At 39.2% G+C, this 21,245-nt stretch overlaps 1 protein-coding gene across 8 annotated transcripts in view; it reads right to left on the minus strand.

Annotated features, from left to right (window-relative positions):
• Window positions 1-21,245, minus strand: part of UBE3D (ubiquitin protein ligase E3D) — a 180,952-nt gene that overhangs the window by 100,456 nt on the left and 59,251 nt on the right. For 5 of the 8 annotated variants that reach the window (XR_013176263.1, XR_013176264.1, XR_013176265.1 and 2 more), the window contains exon 9: window positions 12,736-12,930. The exons of the other annotated variants lie outside the window; for them this stretch is intronic. Coding sequence is in view for 2 of the 5 variants with exons in the window: in XM_077162331.1 (XP_077018446.1) it covers window positions 12,736-12,930 (195 nt within the window). In the remaining 3 variants the exon portion in view is untranslated. The remainder of the gene's footprint in view (window positions 1-12,735; window positions 12,931-21,245) is intronic. 8 annotated transcript variants of the gene reach the window in all.

A 21,245-nucleotide genomic window follows, 5' to 3' on the forward strand; every position in this document is an offset into this window, starting at 1 on the left:
TTTTCAGTTTTTCTATTTCTTCTTTATGTTCAGCCCATGTCCTCTTCATGTCCTCCCTCAATTTATCGATTTCATTTTTGAAGAGGTTTTCCATTTCTGTTCGTATATTCAGCATTAGTTGTCTCAGCTCTTGTGTCTCATTTGAGCTATTGGTTTGTTCCTTTGACTGAGCCATATTCTCAATCTTTTGAGCGTGGACAGTTATCTTCTGCTGCTGGCGTCTGGGCATTTATTCAGATTTCTCTTGGTGTTGGACCCAGCAAGGTTGTAATATTTTTCTGTGAAATCTCTGGGATCTGTTTTTCTTATTTTGCCCAGTATGTGGCGCACGTGGCACACGTTTGTCTCAAGTGTTTGGAATGGGTCTCCCCCAGTCACCGATCTCCGTGGCCTGGGGATTTCGGATCCAATTCTCTCCGTTGGTTCAGGTGCCGCGCGTGGTGGGGGCGTCAGCTGCCGCGGCTTGAGGGGACCCTGTGGCTGGTTGCGGTCCGCAGCGGGCCTGGGGGATTCCCCACCGGACCAGGAAGCCTCCCGTGGGGGGGGGGGGCTACCGCTGCTTGGATAGCCCTCCTATCCGAGACTCGTATCCGCGGACTCGAAGCAGAGACTCGAAGCCGCCCGCAAAAGAGGGGTGCCGCCTGCTTCGGCTTGGGAAACTTGCTTCTCCAATACTCTCAGCCGGCCCGGAAAGGAGGGAGGGAGTAGCTCGGACCACCGCAGCTGCCGCTGATCGGGAAATCACGTGCCGCTCAGGGGTCTCACCGCAGCCGAGTCTCGCAGTCAGTCTAGCCAGCCCAGACTTTGGATAGCCCTCTGATCTGAGATTCGTAGCCGCGGACTCAAAGCCGAGACTCGAAGCCGCCCGCAGAAGAAGGGCGCCGCCTGCCTCGGCTTGGGAAACTTGCTTCTCCGATACTCTCAGCCGGCCCGGGAAGGAGGGAGGGATTAGCTCGGACCGCCGCAGCTGCGGCTGCTCGGCAAATCACACGCTTCTCGGGGGTCTCGCCGCAGCCAAGAGTCGCAGTCAGACTTGCCAGCCCAGACTTTGTATAGCCCTCTGATCCGAGACTCGTAGCTGCGGACTCGAAGCCGAGACTCGAAGCCGCCCGCAAAAGTGTGGCGCCGGCCGCCTTGGCTGGGAAGCTTGTCTCTCCGAGTCTCTCAGCCAGCCCGGGAAGGAGGGAGGGATTAGCTCGGACCGCCGCAGCTGCGGCTGCTCGGGGGTCTCGCCGCAGCCAAGTCTCGCAATCAGACTTGCCAGCCCAGACTTTGGATAGCCCTCTGATGCGAGACTCGTAGTCACGGACTCGAAGCCGAGACTCGAAGCCGCCCGCAAAAGTGTGGCGCCGGCCGCCTTGGCTGGGAAGCTTTTGTCTCTCCGCGTCCCTCAGCCAGCCCGGGAAGGAGGGAGGGGTTAGCTCGGACCGCCGCAGCTGCGGCTGCTCGGGAAATCGCCCGCCGCTCGGGGATCTCACTCACCGCAGCCGAGTTTCGCAGTCAGACTAACCAGCCCAGACTGGGTTACGCTGTGTGTCCATTCCCTGCTGTAGCCCTGGGAGCTGTTCTGTACTGTTTCTGTTCACCTATTAGTTGATTTGGAGTCGGAGGAACTAAGACGCATTTACCTTACTAAGACGCCATCTTGGATCTCCTCAATCTTTATATTTATGAAAGCATAAATTTCAGATATTGGTACCCTCTGGGGAAGGATGAAGGAAACAGACTAGTGGAAGCTTCAACTGTGTTAATGTTTTCTTTTTTTAAATTTATTTATCTGTGTATACTGAGACCAAATATGGCAACATGGAGAGTTTATTAAAAACTGGTGTTCTAGTTCGCTAGCTGCCAGAATGCAAAATACCAGAAACGGAATGGCTTTAAAAAGGGAATTTAATAAGTTGCTAGTTTACACTTCTAAGGCCGAGAAAATGTCCCAATTAAGACAAGTCTATAGAAATGCCCAATCAAAGACATCCAGAGAAAGATACCTTGGTTCAAGAAGGCCGATGAAGTTCAGGGTTTCTCTCTCAGCTGGAAGGGCACATGGCAAACATGATGGCATCTGCTGCTTTCTTGTGGCTCTACAAAAAGGCACTCTCTCCAAAATGTTTCCTCTTTTAAAGGATTCCAGTAAGCAAGTCCACCTTCAGAGGGTGGAGACACACCTTCATGGAAATCATCTAATCAAAAGTTACCACCCACAATTGGGTGGATCACATCTCTATGGGAACAATCAAAATGCTCCCACCCAGCAATACTGAATGAGGATTGAAACACATGGCTTTTCTGGGGTCCACCACAGATTCAAACTGGCACAACTGGTAAGAAAATGGATGTTCACTCTATTATTCTCTCAAATTTTCTGTAAATTCAAAATAGTTCATAACCAAAAGTTAATGAAAATACAAGCCTGGTTAGAACTCTTAAGAAGTCATCCAAAGTACTCTGAGAACCTAGCTCTCTCAGTGAAGCACAAAATGTGAGAAAAAACAAATAACCCTTTTAGTGACATAACCAGCAATGAAGACAGAAACTCTTCAATATTTAGCTTTGAATTCAGATGCATAAATGAACGAGCCCTGAATGTGGTAACTGCCCTTTCCTGCTATGGACATGAACCTATGCGCACATGAGGTATAGACCCACATCAGCGTTTAGGTAGAGAACTTAGGCAGCCATTTACAGTCAGTAGAAATAAGGCGAAAGACTGTATAAAACACTGACCTGATCTAACATATACCATGTGGCCTTTCTAGACTTTTTCTAGATATTAAAGTTTGTAAAATTTATTAGTAACAGATAAATGTTTAACATATGAGAACCAAAAGAATAAAACCAAAGTAGCCATTACCTACATTAACTACAAGAAAACAGAATCAGAGCTTAAAGTCTCAGAATTTCACCCAATATGCAAGTGAGTATCACTTTTATCTGGAAGAATCAATCAGTAACTCTAAGCGGCAACAGAGTTCACAGCAATGAATAAAATGGAATTAAAAGGGTGCACAGGTAGTTCAGTGGTACAATGCTCGCCTTCCATGGAAGAGACCTGGGTTCAATTTCTGGAGCATGCACCCTTAAAAAAGTAATTAAAAAGGAAATGGCCTAGAATCTAGCTCTCTAGCAACTTATTTCAAAATAATCTATGTATCATTTATAGATAAAGGTTTGAGGGATTCTTCATGCCTTCCATCCTCAGGAAAAAAGTCAGATAGAGACATATGCAAAGGGAGTAAGAGCTCCTTTATGGAATAAAAATCAGCAGGACTCTCCTACTTATAGCAGAAGAGCCATTGTTAGTGGTTCAAGGTCTCTGGGATATTCACCTCTGACTCAGTATCATTAACCCCTGCCCTTTGCTCTACATAACTCATTTCTTTAGGGAACTGTCCAAATAACCACTTTTTCCATCAACCAGGACAGCAACTACTCCTATGGGGTTTGAGGAGTAAATGTTGTTTACTTACCCGTAAATCAATCTGCTAGGATACACAGGGTATTCACACACTGGTTAGAAAGATGCATTTCAGCTACTACTTTTTTGCCAAAAGAATGGTCAATTTTCTCTCAATAGACAAAAGTAAACTTCAGGGGTGCAAGGGTGGTTCAGTGGTAGAATGCTCACCTTCCATGCGGGAGACCTTGTACGTGTCAGCAAACTTTTTCTTAAAGGGCCAGATTAAAAAAAAAAAGGTGTGGCTATGTTCCAATAAAATATTATTTACAAAGGCGGGGGGTAGGTGGTGGGAAGGATTGCAGAAGGTGGGAGTATGGATCTGTCCTGACTGTAGTCTGCCTACTCTTGAACTACAGCAATCAAGCTCATTTTAAAAGAGAACTCTGCATTTGCCTACCTAAGTTCTTTTCCCATTTTTCCCTCCTACAGCTTTTACAGCTGTGTTTCCTTGATTTGGTACTGGCCCAGTCACTGCAACTCTTAACTGTTTTCTGGAGTTTGGAGGAAACTGGCTCTGCCAATTTTTGTTAGTTATTCAAAGATTCTGTGAGGGTAATGACACTCTGGGGCATCTTAGGCCACCTTGCTGGACCTCTCTTCTCACTTTTTAAGGTCCAATCCAATTCCAGTCTTCATCAATAAATATGCATCAAGCGGTTTCTGTATACAAGGGATGTTTTCTCTCTAGCCATCTCTCTGGGCCCCACTGTTGTGTCCTCTGAACAAAACATACAGCACAAGTGTTTGTAGCCTTTCAGAGATTAAGGAGTCCTTCTATAGATTGGAGGAAGCTATGAATACTTGCCAAGAAAAATGGTGTGTATATATATATATATATATATATATATATATACACACACACACATAACTTTTATCGAATTTCTTGGGGATCATACAGAGCATGAAATTTGCTGGCGGTGGGGACAATATGCCCAAGGACTCTAGGTTTCCATCTTTTCTCTTGTATTAGTTACTTATTCTGCCTAACAAATTATCCTAAAACTTGGTGGCTTAAAACAACAAACATCTATATTAGCTGGGAAACTCTGGTACAGTCTCTTGTGAGGTTGCAGTTAAGACAATGACAAGGGCTGCAGTTACCTGAAGGCTGAGCTGGGGCTGGAGGATCTGCTTCCAAGATCACTCACTCACATGGTGACTGGCAAGAGGCCTCAGTTCCTTGCCACATAGGTTCTCCATAGCTCCACTGTACTCTGATGGGAGATGAATTTATCCCCCCACACCCAAGTGAGTGACTCAAGACATGGAGCTGTGCCTCTCTTGATTTCCTCTCAGAAGACATACTTTGTCGGTTCCACTTTCTTCTATTCATTAGAAGTGAGTTACTAGTCCAGATTACACTCAAGGGAGGGGAAACATAGATTCTACCTCCTGAAGAGAGGACTATCAAAGAAAACCAGAATGTACCTCCAACTAACCCACTGACTCCGAAAAGGTGAGATTATGTTTAATCTGTTTGGAATCTCTCAATGCTCCCAGAACTATGTTTCTTAAATAAATATCTGATACTGCATCATTAAAATATTGAGTTACACAGGATCAAATAGTTTTCAATGGTAATTCTGTGAATTTGATAGCAAACCATGTTTTAGAAGCATCTAAATATATGCTTTAGTTATTTAACTTTCCCAAATAAACTCTAAAAATGAAGAGAAGATGATGATTTCTGAGCTATGCTTCCATGGATTAAGAATAAATCCTCCTCCCCAAAATTCTGGCTAAGGAAGATCTTCTATAAGAGGGTAAAAAGGACAAATTTTGTTAAAAAGAAATTTTGAAAATAAAATTTAAAAATGAACAAAATAAGCATAGCAAAACCTAACCAGTTAAAATTTACCATCCAAACAGTAAAACTTCAACTGTCTTCTGCTTCACATTTCCTAAATTCCCAACTTTAGGAATTTTTTCTTTAAGTTTATTACACAGATTTTGCCTTTCTATAAACCTGCCAAGCACACAGCCTCAAAAGGTAGAACTGCCAGGCATCCTCAATATGGTTGCAGGGAATTAGAAGCACAAGTCACATTAGCATTAATTAGTGTCACCTATAAAAGTCCCAAGTGCATCAATAAAAGATTAAGATCTTCATGTAAAAAAAAAAAACAGATGTAAGTTAAAATTTTAAATTACATTTTCTTTTGTTTCGATCAATTTCAGTGCAAACATGCACAGAAAATTTATAAGCCTTCAACATTTGTGGGTCAGGTCTCCAAGGTAAAGTGGTAGAATTTATAAGTAGTCTGTATCTTCAAAGTTGTTTGTATTTTTTAGGGAGGAAAAAGTGAAGCATCCAGTGGAAATATGAGCTGGGACCAGGATGACAGCTTTGGGACTGTTGGTTCCTTCTCTATCTTTTCTCCTCCTCTGTGTGGGACCATGGATACGATGGTGAATACACTGGGTTGTGTTTGTGTATTTGTGTAACATATCCAGTAGTTCCAGTTTCACACAGGCCTGCTTACTTCTAAGTATAAACACTGGACAGAGTCCAACATGAGAGGCTGGTATGCATTACTGATGCCAGTTGGCATATTCAGTATTTATAAACCATTCCAGAGATTACTTCTGTTGAATCCCTTAGTAAGAACTAACTTTTCCTTTTGAGTGTTTTCCATGCAGTCACTAGGTGAGTGGTGAAGCCTGCATAACACATAATGCCAGGTAGAGATTAGTCCCATCTCTAGACTAAATGTTCTACAAGAGAAAAAACTTTGCTGGTTTTATTTACAGATGTATACCCATCACCCAACAGTGTCTATTAGTCAAATGTATGAATAAACAAATAAATGATGAAACAAAGCTTCACCCTATGGCTGTGTGGTCAGTGGGGCAGGGGATTTGAATGTGTGTGTGTGTGTGTGTGCGCTGCATGTGTGTATTTGCATGTGCTAGGAAAACACAATTCATTATTTAAATGACTGAAAGCATAACATTAAAATAGTATATAAATATAAGCTTTCTTATAAATTCTCTTACTTCAATGTACAGGCACTCTTGGAAATTACCAACACGTGACTTTCCTTCTTCAATCTAGTCTCCCTGCTGGTCTGTCACCAAGCTATATTTGTCATACACTGCCACCTACTGGCTGTCATAGAAAGAGGCCTCACCATATATACATTCTTCAGTATCCCTTTTACACTCTTGTTTTCCAACTTTTGTTCAAGTAATCTCAATAAAATTTCTCATCCTGTATTCATATTCCTTCTGTACTTATTCCCTCTTCTGTATTATATACAGTATCTTCTTGAACAATTCCTCAAAAGTATATTCTTGGGATCTAGTGTTTTCATCTGATAATTATGCAAAAAGCATTCTATGACCAAGTAAAATTCATAAATGCTACATATTACATGTTTGAGGCCACACTGAACTTTAGCATATTAATGGCACTGAGGAGAATAGCAGTAAAAATACATACATACAATTTTATTGACTCCAATGATTCACAAATTTATGTAATAAAAATGATAATGAAAACATCAATAATAATTTCACACTAGCAGTGTTTTACAAAGACAACCTCATTTTATATTATTTGGCATGGGACCTTTTTCATCCCACAAAGAAGCTGTTACCATCCTTTGCACTACATTGTGGGAAATACATCCTATAATTTCCCACCTTTGTCCCTTTGCGCAGGCTCAATTCTCAGATTTCAATTCTCAAATCAAATTCTACCTTCTCTATGCAGCTTACCTTAATTAGAACTAAGGAAAGCCCCTTGTTTGGATCTATCATAAGGCATAGCACATGTTCCTCATAGAGCTTTTATGCAATCTTTGTCAGTTTCTGAAATTAAGCACCGAGACTCTGGGAGTCAGAATTATATCCTACTTATATCTGCATCTTATGTATCTCTTTGCAGAAAGTTTATACACAGGAGGTTTAAGTGAATGACTGTTAAACTGAATCAGAGGCTTAGTATTTTGTTAAATACTGGCAGCAAGAGAAAACAGCCTTTAGTTTATAACAGAAACTAAAAACAAAAAAGAACACGATTATCACAATTTTTAAAATGCTTCTAAGTGGTCCAAAATTGTGGGATTGTAGAATGTTAAGTATACTTAATTCAAAAGACAAGGATCTCTCACGGTGTTGAAGTCTTCAAGGCAGATAAGATTATTAAATTTAATTTACATTTAATACATTTCTGCAACAGCATCATGAAGCCCCATGACCATCTGTTTCTACTAAAGTGGCTTTTTGGATAGCCACTTTAATCTTATTCTAGGTTCACTGTACTCTTCTAACACACTTGCCTTACTATCTTATTAACTGAACTAATATGAATATATTTATAACCATCTGAGGAACTGTTTAGAAAAAAAATTTGCTAAGAACAAGAATTTTTAAGGAATCCTCCTACCCCCAAATTGTTTTCGTTTAAATTGGTGTTAAACAGAGACCAAATGGTTTCATTTAAGAGGTACAAAGTGACTGGTAAGCCAAAGTAGGTTTGGAAATTGTACAATGACTAAGACAGGTACCCTCACCAGGCAGAGGGTGGAGTAGGGATATGAATTAATATTGGAGTTGGGTCCAAAGACTCCCAGAAAAAGAAATTCAAATACGAGACCTAACCAAGAATGCAACATGGAGAATAATGAAGAAATACTCTAAAGGGAGTAAAAATGGCAATTTGTAAGAGAGACCAGCATGTGAGCCAAATATGGAAAAGAGAGGAAAGGGAGTCAGCTTAAAGAGACTCAAGAGGCTATTTATGGACACATAGTAATATAAAAAAAGAAATAGCATGGGTTTGGGGGAATCTGATTAGGGCTGGTGCTTGCAAACAGAGAGTTGGGGGAAGGGGGAAAGAGACAGAGTAGCTCATTAGGTAGTCAAAAAGAGTTGATTGCCCTTATTTGAGGGTTTACAGGAGTCTGGGGGGTCTAAGCTTGACAAGTCCAATGTTTCAAAACAGCAGCTCTTAGTAAATAACTCCATTTCCACCACTATTTATGGTTCACAGACAGAGAATTCAGATGATAGTCCGTAAATCTTGATAGAAAAGGAACATCTTAGCTATGCCTTCTTGGGCAAGTAATCTTAAATTCTATAAATGATGACAGTCACAGCATCTTCCCTACAGAGATGTTATAAGGATTTGACGATATGATGTTTTAAAAATCTGAGTACTAGTCTGGGGCATAATAAAAGCTAAATGGTAGCTAATATTATTATCAGATCATTAAACCCATAATATTTATCCCTAAAGACCTTGAAGCGAGGAGGAGGGGTGGTATATCAAGCTTACAAAAAAGAAGAATACACAGATCCACAGAAAACACACAAAAAATTACCTCTGAGGAAAAGAAAATAGAGAGAATGCCAGTCGATAGTGTCTATATAAAATTTACTTAATGCAGAAGACACTTCTACTCAGAAAACTCAACCATGCCTGAATAAGTTTTTGGAGCTAACTTCAACAACCTAACATTAAATGTCAGCTATGCTTCCCCACTTCCTCTCTTGGCTTTGTTGATTTGGAAACAAATTCTATGATAAAATTAGCATGGTTAAGTCACATCGCCAGTAAAGGTATCATTATTTTATGTTGCTAAAAGGAGAAAAATGATGGAAACAAATGCTGAGGAAATAGGAGTAATAAACGAATGCCTCTATCCATCCACAGGGCTAAGAGTAAATTCTATGTATTTATTTTTATATACTTCTCAAAGATATTAGGAATGGTTTATTAGCCATGGACAGAAAATAATCTTTTATTTTCTAGACCTGTTAATGAAGAATTTACCCATGCAGGAATACCTGTAACCAAAGACACCAATTTTTTTTTTTTTTTTTTTTTTTTTTTTTTTTTAAAGGAAAGACAGAGAGAAGGAAGGAAGGATAGAAGGAAGGAAGGAAGGAAGAAAGGGAAACATTTTTTAAACATTTTCTTGTTTTATTGTATTCCGTTTCTCCGTTTTTGTTACATGGGCTGGGGCCGGGAATCGAACCGAGGTCCTCCGGCATAGCAGGCAAGCACTTTGCCCGCTGAGCCACCGCGGCCCGCCCCAAAGACACCAATTTTAATCACAATCCTTTTCTTAAAGAAATATTACAAAAATAAAATGTATACTGGCTGACATGGAAAGCTTAGAATCTTACTGTTAACTGTATACCAATGCACTGAACTATATGTGACCTGCGTGGATGACTAAATATCTGAGGAGCTGCAGATATTCCGTTCTGACTGTATATAACAGAACATACGACAGGCAGAGGAGAAGGCAGGCCTGGGAAGATTAAACTGGATCCACGCTATAAAAGACCTCAAACACTAATGCAAGAAATTAAAGATTTTGGGTGGGCAAAGGAAGCAGATGAGTGATTTGATTGAGAGGACCAGGCTGGCTACAGAATGTAGCCCAGATTAGAGTTCTGACAGGTTGAAGAAATCCTTATAAGCTCCACATAAAGAATGATGAACAGAAAGAATAAAGAATTAGGATGACAGTAATGCTGAAGAAAAAAGAAAACATAAATTCAAAGGAGATTCTTAAGGTAGAATAGACATCACTTGGTAAGTGGTTGGGTGTATGAAACTGGGAAACAAAGACCAACTTTTAGGTTTTGAGCCTGGGTGACTAGGAGAATCATGTGCCACACATAAAAATACAAATCAGAGGAAACTATCTGGCAGGAATGTTAATGAGCTTCTTCTACATTGGATATACTGAATTTGAGAAGTCAGGCCATATCTGGCAGAGATGACCTAGAAATAAATTGGAGAGACACACAAAAAACTTAAGTGAAAGGGAGGACTGGAAATGCAGACTTAGATGTTTTTACTCAACAGAAGTTAGAGTTGCTATCATGAGAGAGGATGAGCTTATTAGCAAAGGGGGAAAAGAAGTCAGGGAGAATACTCTACAAGGAGGCTACAGGAAAGGTAGAAATGGCAAAAGGGGAAGGGATGAGGTCAGAGGCCAGAGGCTAGAGAAAAATCAGGAGAATGCCAAAACAAATACTTCCAAAAAGAAGTGGTGAATTATATGGAATGTTACGGATTGAGAAAAAGCAAATGATTTTGCTCACTAGATAGTCACTTAAGATTGCTGAATCAGCAGTTTCAGTAAATGACCAGGATAGATGCATACAATATATTAGAAAGATTTCCTAAGTATTACAGAAAAGGAAAAGTCTTCCAATTTCAAATTTAATTTTGGCAGTACAAAATTTAAAATTTTATATGTTAAGCAAAGTTTAAAAGTCAGTCATAGCTGTTTAAAAAGTTGACAAAGGGATCAGACTTTGACAAGAGATATGAAGGAAGCTGATCTGGACAGGACTAAGGTAAATCAGAATACAGGGTAAAGGATGACATCATCTATATTTTAAAACTTCAACTTCTGTGTGAGACCAAAGGGAAAGATGTTTATTTGGTGCAAAATTTATATTTTGGGTAGAGCATTACCTAATTTAACTTGTATGATCAGTTTAGCTGAATACCATTAAGTACATGGAATCCTGAATAGGGCATGAGATTTTGTTGGTTTGTCCAGGTTAGTCTGATGCCCCAATATCTCACACTAATCTGGGCAATTAATAAAAAAAATATTTGCAAAGCCCCCTTGAAGGACAGGGAGAAAGGAAGAAATATTCAACTTTCCCATTTGGAGAATTCTTGATATTCTCACAAGCAGTGGGGACAACCAAATCAAAAGGCCAAATGATCTTGGGGCTTGCCTTTATGAAACTTATTCCTGCAAAGGATAAGCTAAGCCTACTTATAATTATGCCTAAAAGTCACCCCCAGAGAACCTCTTTGTTGCTCAGATGTGGCCTCTCTCTCTAACCCAAATGAACAGGTAAACTCACCGTCCTTCCCACTACGTGGGACATGACGGTCACTCCAGGGGTGTAAACCTCCCTGGCAAAATGGGACCTGACTCCTGGGGATGAGCCAGGACCTGGCATCATGGGATTAAGAAAACCTTCTTGACCAAAAGGGGGCAGACAAATGAGACAAAATAAAGTTTCAGTGGCTGAGAGATTTCAAACAGAGTTGAGAGGTTATTCTGGAGGTTATTCTTATGCATTATATAGATATCCCTTCTTAGTTTATGATGTATTGAAGTGGCTGGAGGGAAGTACCTGGAACTGTCGAGCAGTGTTCCAGTAGCCTCGATTCTTTAAAATGATTGTATGATATAGCTTTTACAATGTGTCTGTGTGATTGTGAAAACCTTGTGTCTGATGCTCCATTTATCCAGGGTATAGACAGATGAGTATTACAATATGGATAAAAAAGAAACAAATAATGGGGGGGGGGTAAGGGGTAAAATAAATTGTATAGATTGAAATACTAGTGGTCAATGAGAGGGGGATAAGGGATATGGGGTGCATGAGTTTTTTCTTTTTATTTTTTTTTCTGGAGTGATACAAATATTCTAAAAAATGGTCATGATGACGAATATAAAACTATGTGATGATACTGTGAGCCACTGATTGTACACCATGTATGGAATGTTTGTAAGTTAAATATGTGCTTGTACATTGTTTCATCGATAAAAATTAAAAAAAAACAAAAAAAAAAACCAGTCGCCTCCCCTTTTCCTGCCTTGGCAGGTTGTGTGCCCAAACAGGGAGTGCCTTCCCAGTTCATTGGGGCCCCTCTTTGGGCCCCTGTTCCCTCTGCCTTTTCTGACCAGCTGCTCCACTGGATAGTCATAAAAATCACCAAAGTAAGGGATCCCCAAATCACCACAACCCCATCAGTCCCCCCCCTCCTGCCCCCCTTCTCCCTCAGGGCAGCTGGAGCTCCCTCTCCTGCCAGGGCCTGGGCACCAGGCTGGGTGGGCTGGAATATCCACCACCACCAGCGGACATCACTGTTGACAGCCTGCCTGTCTCCTAATGTAGTCACAGTTTCCTAATCCAGTCATTTCCAGGAGAAGGGCAAAGAACAGATGGTGCTGTCCGGACCCCAAGAGAACTTGGTTGCACCTAAAATTTCAGAGGAGTGTAAGATGCCATAAACCAAAGGGATAAGAGATGGCAGGAGCTGTACAAGCCACGCTGATGGCGGCTCTCCATCCCTGCAGACGCCGGGACCCAGATCTGAGTAGAATTAGTAGGGACAGAAATGTAGGTTTCTCCTTATGTGGACACAGCAGCCAGCAGCCCGCTGGTGGCCGCCCCAGACCCGGGTCCCTGCACAGCACTGTGTCGGCAGACCCCCGCCGCCCCCGACCCCCACGACAAGCCCCAGGCTCCCCACCCCACCAGATGCAAACGCTGGGTACCTGGCAGGGGCCCTGCCTGCGCAAGGGGGCAGTTGTAGCGACGCAGAGACAGCTGCCGCGGTCCAGATGGCCACGCTGTGCACAACGGGCAGTCTCAGCGGAAATGGCGCAGAGTAAAAGGATGCCCGAGGCTCAAAACCATCTCCTCGCACAAAGCCCAAGACAGAAACCGCAGCCTGTCCTTCCCCATCCATCCTGAAAAATGGAGAAGGGTCATAGCTCAGCTGTTCCTGAGGATTGGGATCAGAGGAGAGGGAGGAGGTGTGCCTAGAAGACAGATTCCCAGGAAGGAGGATCCCTGCTGACTCCCTGTAGGGATATTTCTCCCTACATCCTAGTGCATTAGAGCACCTAGAAGGAAAAACCTGCAATTGGGGACTGTAACCCATACGAGGCTTTGAAGTTCGCTCCATAACTACTTGTTAAACTGTACTTAGAAATTTATCACTGTTCTTCTGTATATGTATTTCACAATTAAAAAAAAATTAAAGAAGAGCAATCCCCCCGACACACACACACATGCAAAAAATCAGTTATAGGCATTGAATGGAATACTTGGGACTGGTTGAGATGGGAAAGTTTATATTTTATATATGTTTCTACAATTAAAGAAAAAAAAAGACATTGACCATTAAATGCAATAAATGATCTTGGACTGGATCTAATAATGGAGGAGAAAAGGCTCAAAAGAATATTATTGAGACATATTAAAAAATTGGAATGTAGACTGTAAGGTTTATACCTATGTTAAATTTCTTGAACTTGATAACTGTACTAAAAGGTAGGTTGGTAAAGTGAAAATCCTTGTTGTAAGGAAAAGTACATGGAAGAATTACGTGTATAAGGAATATGATGTTCACACTCTACCTTCAAATGTTTAGAAAATAGATAGACTGACAGATGGACAGATTGTGAATTAAATGGCAAATAATGGCAAAATGTTAAAATTAGTGGATCTGGGTGTCTGAGAGAGTATGTTGGAGTCCTCTGAATGGATTTTGTATTATTCTTAAAACATCCTGTAAGTTTGAAAACATTTTAAAATAAAAAGTTTAAGGGAAAAAGTAAGATACAGGGTAAAAAAAAATTTACAGCAGAAACAGTATTAATAGTAACAATCTATAAAGAACTCCTAATACCAAACACATATACAGACTTACAGACACTCATCAGCTTGAATGGGCAAAGGAATATGAACAGGCTATTCACAGAAGAGGAAGCTCAAGTGGCTAATAACTATAAACATAAATATGTAACCACACCAGTTACCTGGGAAACACTGATTTAAACAAGATGCAATTCTAGGATTGGCCAAAATTAGTAAGTCTGATAATACTGAGTATTAGTGGAGATATGAGGAAAAGGGTAACAGTGTCAACCGGAATAGCCACTAGGAGGAAAACTGAATGGTACGTTTTAAAATTTTAAATGTCAGTGGCAATGAACAATTCCTCCACCACGCCCCTACAATTCTCCAATAAAAAGAGCCGGCACTCCTCTTATGGATGATTCTAAAGCTGGGGCAGGGAATGTACAGGATAAAGCTGGAGCATTTACTCATTTAATTTGAGTAAAGAACTACTCAAAAATTAAAGTATGGGAGCAAGCCAAAGGACACAGGAGCCAGCCTGAAAGAATTTTCAATGGCCAAAGCTAGAACAATTAAAGTAACAAAATAACATATATTGGATTGTAACCCAAAGGATAAAATACATGTTGATTCCATATAGATTTAAATAATGAGATAAATAAATAGAAGAGACAAACGTTCCTCACATAAATATTATAAATAATATGTATAGATACTTTTTCTTCCAGGAGGTGGAACATATCCCCCACTACTTTCGAGTATGGGCTGGATTTACTGAGTTGATTCCAAAGAGTATGGTAAGGGAAAAATAGAAACTACAATGAAGAAACCTGACGAACACTATTTTAAACCAAGGTCAAGGTTCACATCACCAGTGATATCATATGGATATCACTTCCCCTAGATATACTGTGGTGAGAAGGGCACTTCACATCTGTGGTTTCTTTCCAAAACCGTGTAAGCCTTGTCTAATCATGAGAAAAAAAAATCAGATAAATTAAAATTAAAGGATACACCACAAAATATTTGACGAGTACTCTTCAAAACTGTCAAGGACACACACACACACACACACAGAGAGACAAAAAACAAAACCAAGAAAAGACTGAGAAACTATCACAGACCAGAGGAGACCAAAGAGACATGATGAATTAACACCATTTGGTATTAAGGATTGGGTCCTGGAAAAGAAAAAGTATACTAATGGGAATCTTGGTGAAATTCAAATAAAGATCGGAATTTAGTTAATAGCAATGTACCAATGTTGGTTTCTTAGATTTGCAAAGGTACCGTGGAAATGCAAGATGATAACATTAGGGAAACTGAAACTGGGCAAGGGGTACCTAGGCAACTAGGTAACTTTTCTATGAATTGAAAATACCCCAAATTGAAAGTTCATTTTTTAAAAAATTAAAATAAATAGACTTCAGGAATAGCAATTCTACTTCTTTCCACCCAGTTTAAAGAAATACTTGCAGAAGTGCACAAGGAGGCACGTATAAGGATCTTCACTGCAGAACTATTCTATTAGAGAAAATTTTAAAATAATTTAAGTAGAATGACTAAACAAACCATGAAAAACCTACATTATGGAATATCACACAGCAGCTAGAAGAATGAGTGATGCAGGTATATGTACTGAGAAGATATAATGTTGAAAAAAAACTGTAGAAGGCTACTGTATTATTTACATTGAAAAAAAGAATGGAAAAAGAAAAGAGAACACAAAATACTTCTATATAGTATACCAGGGCATATAAATCATACATATATATTTATATAGATAAAGGTCTGGGCAAGATAGACAGCAACCTGGTTTCAGCTTACTTATAAGGAAAGGACTGAAATGCAAGTGGGTCAAGGGGATTTGAGCTTTACCTATGATGGTGAAATTATTTTACAAGGAGAATGCCATCCTTATTGACCTGGGGAATTCAGAATGATTAATTCTTTGAAGGTAGGGAGCCAATGTTCCTCTGACATTAAGGGGAGAGAATGGCTTGAGTATTGTTCTGGCAGTTCATGGGGAACAGTGGTGCCGAGGGAGACTTTGGCCTGAAGCCTTGCCTTGGTTCCCGAGACAGGCACCTGCCTTCACCACTGGATGCTACATTAGCAGCCACCCTTAATAACGGGAAGACAATGATGTAATGCTCCATTGATCTCGGTTTTCCATACAGGTGCAAGCAAGCACCTGGAGGGCTCTTGCAGCTATCTGAATTTTAAAAATCCCCAAGAGATGCTGAAAGGAACAGGCCTCTTCCTTTTATACCAGCTAATCTTAGAATTCAAAGTTCATTTCTCACCCCCAACGCCTATAATAAAAGCAGAACCAATCAGGACCCATGTCATTGCTTAAATCACAAATATCAGACCAAAGCTCTGGGAGCTGCTAAAGATTATGCATCTTTTCCTTTATAATCATATGCCACAGTAGGCCAATAAATTTCGTTGTAAAATGAGACTATACACAAATCATATGGAAAATCTTGGAGAAAATTTAATTCAGGGCATATAGTGAAATAAGCACTAAAAACGTCATTAAGAGCCTTGGAGTTTTCCTAATTATATTATAAAGAGATCATTTCTCATCAATAATCTTTGGCCTGGTTTAAAATAACATTTTGAGATGCTTCAGTTACATAACTAAAAGCTAAATTTCTCCTCTACCACAGCTAAGGCCACTTTCTAAACCCTCAATCTTCATTAAAATAGGCCAAGTAGATTCTGGGCCCCTCATTTTAATAACATAAGAATAACACTATATTCTTGCATACAGCTGACAAAACTTTAGCTCTGATGAGCCAAACTATCTGCTTTCTCTGTGTCTGCACTCAAGTAGATGATAAACTGGCAAAAGTCACACCATAAGATTAATATCAATATATATTGAGTAAAATAAACCAGCCACAAAAGGACAAACATTGTATGATCTCACTAATTTGAAATAATTAGAATAAGCAAATTCCTAGAGTCATAATCTAAAATAAAGGTTACCAGGGGATGGGGTGGGGTAAGGTAATGGGAAAGTTAAGGCTTAAAATGTACAGGCTTCCTATTGGGAAAGACAGAAATGTTTTGGTAATTGATGGTGGGTGATGGCAGATAGCACAACATTGTGAACATAATTAACAGCACTGAAATATGTATGTGAATACAATTAAAAGTAGAAATGCTAGATTGTATTTACAGTAACAGAATAAAAAATTAAAAAAAGATATATGGATGTACACTATACAGTGAACCCTAAGTTAAACCATGGAATATAGTTAATAGTGCAATTATGAAAATGTGCTATCATCAATTGCAACAAATATTCCACACCAATGCAAGGCAATAATAGGGTGGTATATAGGAATCCTATATTTTATGCATGTTTGGTCTGTAAATCCACCACTTCTTTAATGAATAAAAAAGAAAGACATCACTTTAAATTCATGATCACAAACTTTAAATGGGTAGTGAACAATGCCTGTCCATTCCACACATCTCTAGTTACCTCACTCACGTCCTCTCCAAATACCATTGTAAATCTTTTTCATTCTCCTTAAATCTCACTGCCCACTACCACCCCTTTTCCTCTTAAGCCTCTTACCTCTTGACTTCTAGTTTACAGATAAAATGGAAGCCATCCGAAGACAAGTCTCTCATCTTCCTAAAACCAAATATGCAAACCTGTTCCACCAATTCCAATCCAAATCTCCTTTCTTCCTGTTACAAAAAGGGAGCCATCCCCACTCCTGAGTCCAACAGATTCACCTGAGCTTAACTTAACATGCATAAAACTGCACATCATGATTGTCTTCCAAAACCTGATTTTCTTCCAATGTTCTCTATCCCAGTGAATAGTGATAAAACCCCCATAATCCAATCAATCACCAAGTACTGTCATTTTACTTACTAAGTTGCTCTCAAATCTATCTCAGCTACCATTGCCCTGGTCCAAATGTCACCATTTCTCCAGGACTACTGCCATAACTTCCTATCTGACCGACCCATGTCCAACTGTTCTCTTTATCATTGCCCGTATAATTTATGCAAAGCATAAATTAAACCATCTCACTCTACTCTAGATAAAACATTCAAAATATTTCCATTGTTCTTAGTATAAATACTAAGACAAAGTTCTTTAAAGTATCCTTTAGGACCCTGAGTTGGTTTGGCTCCTCATTACCCCTGCCCTCTTTCTCACTCTCCCCATCACAGTCAGCTCAGTCTTTTTTCCAACCTTGTACTCACTAAATAGAAAAGACTGGATTTCAGGAATCCGTAGAACTTGGACATTGAACAGGTCCTCCTGTATTGCTCTTCTCGTTGTTAGATGCTCATTACAGAGTTAACTCCTTCTCACCAATCAGGTATCTGTCAAGCATCAATTCTTCATGTAATCCTACTCTGTCTTGATCAATCTCCTATGGTTTGCTTTCATAGCACCATCTATCTCTTCTTTGTAGCACTGATCAGATTGCAATTTTGCATTTATTTTTTCCCATCAGACTATAATAAGGTATCTGAGGAAGGCACCAGGTTTCTTTAAGCTCAATATTGTATCTAGTACTTACTGTATATTTAATAAATATTTGTTGAATGAATAAATGAACAAATTACCATCTACAATACCTGAGGTTGAAAACTTTCCTGTTCAATGTCCAAGTTCTATGGATTCCTGAAATCCAGTCTTTTCTATTTAGTTTCACTGAAAATGCCTTCTTACCTTTATGTCTAAATTACCCAAAACAGCCTTGTAGAATATATCCCTAGCTATAACTCCTCTCTAATTCACCTTATCCACACAGGGCTAACAAGATGCTAGAGCAACATCTCTTACTGGGGAATCAAGTTAGTAACAGGACAGGGACTCAAGAGGGAAAAGATACCGCATAAAGAAAGTGAAGCTTGAAACCAGGCCAATGAAGGAGGTCTGAGATGCAGAAGAGAAAACCTGGAGAGAGTGTCAGATTATCTGAATATCTGAAGAGCTATCATGTTCAAGACCCGGTAGATTAAATTTTGGTAGCTCTGAATGAGTTTCTAGGAGACAGATTTCAGTTCAAAAACAGGAAGGCAATTCTTACCATTGAAACTACCTCAATGTGGTTGCTTTGGTAAAGTAGTAACCTTTCCATTACCCAGTGAATTCAAGCATAGGCTGGTGAAATGCATGTGACAGAGAAGAGTTGTTCTCAAACAGTCTTCTTCAATTGTAGAACTCTTTCTTCAAACAAAAGCTTTTGAGCAGAGCCCAATATGCTAAACAGATCAATGCAAGACTCCATGGGAAATGATTGCACCCCTCTCAATCTGAGAGCCACATGTCATTCCCTCTGCAGCATCCTATTGGGGCATCTTAGAATCTACTACATTGAAATGTGCAAAATTTTCCTGCCCAGTCCCCAGTCCTTTTCAGCTTTTACTGGAAAATTCTGGGTGGGGACGGTGAAGAAGAGAGTAGCAGGGAGTGAACGGGAGTGCTTGTGCTTCTACTTTTTTCCATTTGCTTTGACTCATCTAATGAATACTGTTTTCCATGAAAAACTGTACCTTAGCATTTATGTAGATTTTGGTCTTTAAAAAAATTTTCTTTTTTTTTTATTTTTATCATGTTGGCTTAACTTTTTCTATAAGTACCTTTATGACAAAAATCTTTGTTCTACTTTGCAATCACTTATAATACCAAGAGAAAAAGAGAAAACCCACAAATACTTTCGTTGTGAAGTGTTAAAATAACTAATTCAAGTCTGCCTCATAAAAACACCTAGCATACAACCAGAACATATTGAAAAGTAAACAATTTAATATACACATTCTCCTTCCTTCCTCTACCCAATCCCTCCTACATTTTACCCAGTAGGTCATAATTATTTTTATCTCACATTCCTTTCATCAGAGAAGGAAATCAGATTACCCTCAAGGAAGCAATCTACAACAGATGAATTGTTTTTCATAGGAAGCTGCTTTTTCTGGGGAAAAAAAGTCCATTTTTATTATTTGCCATGGTCTTATTTCTTGTGCCTTCTTTAATGATTACAAAAAAATTAATGTCCTCAACCTGTTTAATAATGAACAGTTCCTAAGAACATTTTTAGTCCCAAGATTCAGTTGGATAAGTCTTGGTGACAATATGGTGCCAAAAGACAAATGTGTGAAAGGTAGTTTCCAAAGAAGCATTTATATTTTACCATAGGTACCTGACTACTTTCCTATATTTTTATATTAATTTCCATTCAATGGATTCTTGTTCTAAGAAGCTATGGCACTGGATATCTGAAAAAAATAATCACATTGTGCTCTTAAATTTTGATCTATAACATCAGATCTGAACATACTATAAATCAGAAGTTTCTGCTTCTGATGCTATATATTAAGAGGCATAAATATTCACTTAATATAGTATAGTAAGCAGTATATTTGGTGGAGTAATAAAAATGTTGACATATTCTTAATAAGCGAGGGAATTTTTCTTGAGGAAAGATATACATTTATAGTAGCATTTTCAGGTCTCCTAAAATTTTATGATGAGGGACTACATGATATCATGAAAAAGAGCCAACCTAGCTCTTTTTTGCCTCTATCACTAACACACTGACTAACTATAGCTATTTCTCTTTTTGATCCTCAGTTTCCTGATTAGTAAAACAAAAAAGCTCACTTAGACTCAGCAATTTCTGAAGTTCAAACAGCTCTAAATATTCTCTGGCCATAGTCTACAATTAAAATGGTATACATTTATTTTAAGTTGATCTTATTCTGCACTAATTGTAGTGCACTGACAACTTCACTTTGTGACTCCCATCTGGGTAGGAAAAATAAACACTCACTTGAGGTGGTGTTGGGGTCCTGATACATATTCATTCATTCACTCATTTATTCATTCATTCTTTAGTCTAGCATCACAGTCACACAATATCCAAATAATTTAACATGAAGTGCCTTAGAAGTTTACACAATTAATAAATAATAGATCTTAGATAGTCTGATGAATTCAAAATTAGCATAAATTAACACAGAGCTTGTTTTATATTTTTATCAATCAAAAGGCCAAGTTCCTTTGAACCACCTGATTTTATTTCCAAAATGTTTTGGACAATAATAGTCTCTGCCAGAGCAGATGCAGAACATCAAAATTAAGCAGAAGTTCAATTTTATTGCTGAAATAAAAGGGAAAAAGAAAGGGAAATGCTGCTTCACAAATAAAAACAACTATTAGCTCTATTATATATATATATGAAATATACATGGGAATGGCTTATATGTGTTTTTATATCATTAGATAAAGTAATGATTAATATCTTAAGAAGGCAAAAATAACACTTCAGGGTGCATGGGTGGTTCAGTGGTAGAATGCTTGCCTTCCATGTGGGAGACCCGGGTTTGATTCCGGCACCATGCACCTCCTCTCCAAAAAATAAATAAATGGCAC

Source organism: Tamandua tetradactyla, chromosome 5 (assembly GCF_023851605.1).
Source record: "Tamandua tetradactyla isolate mTamTet1 chromosome 5, mTamTet1.pri, whole genome shotgun sequence".
In the NCBI taxonomy this organism is placed as follows: domain Eukaryota; kingdom Metazoa; phylum Chordata; class Mammalia; order Pilosa; family Myrmecophagidae; genus Tamandua; species Tamandua tetradactyla.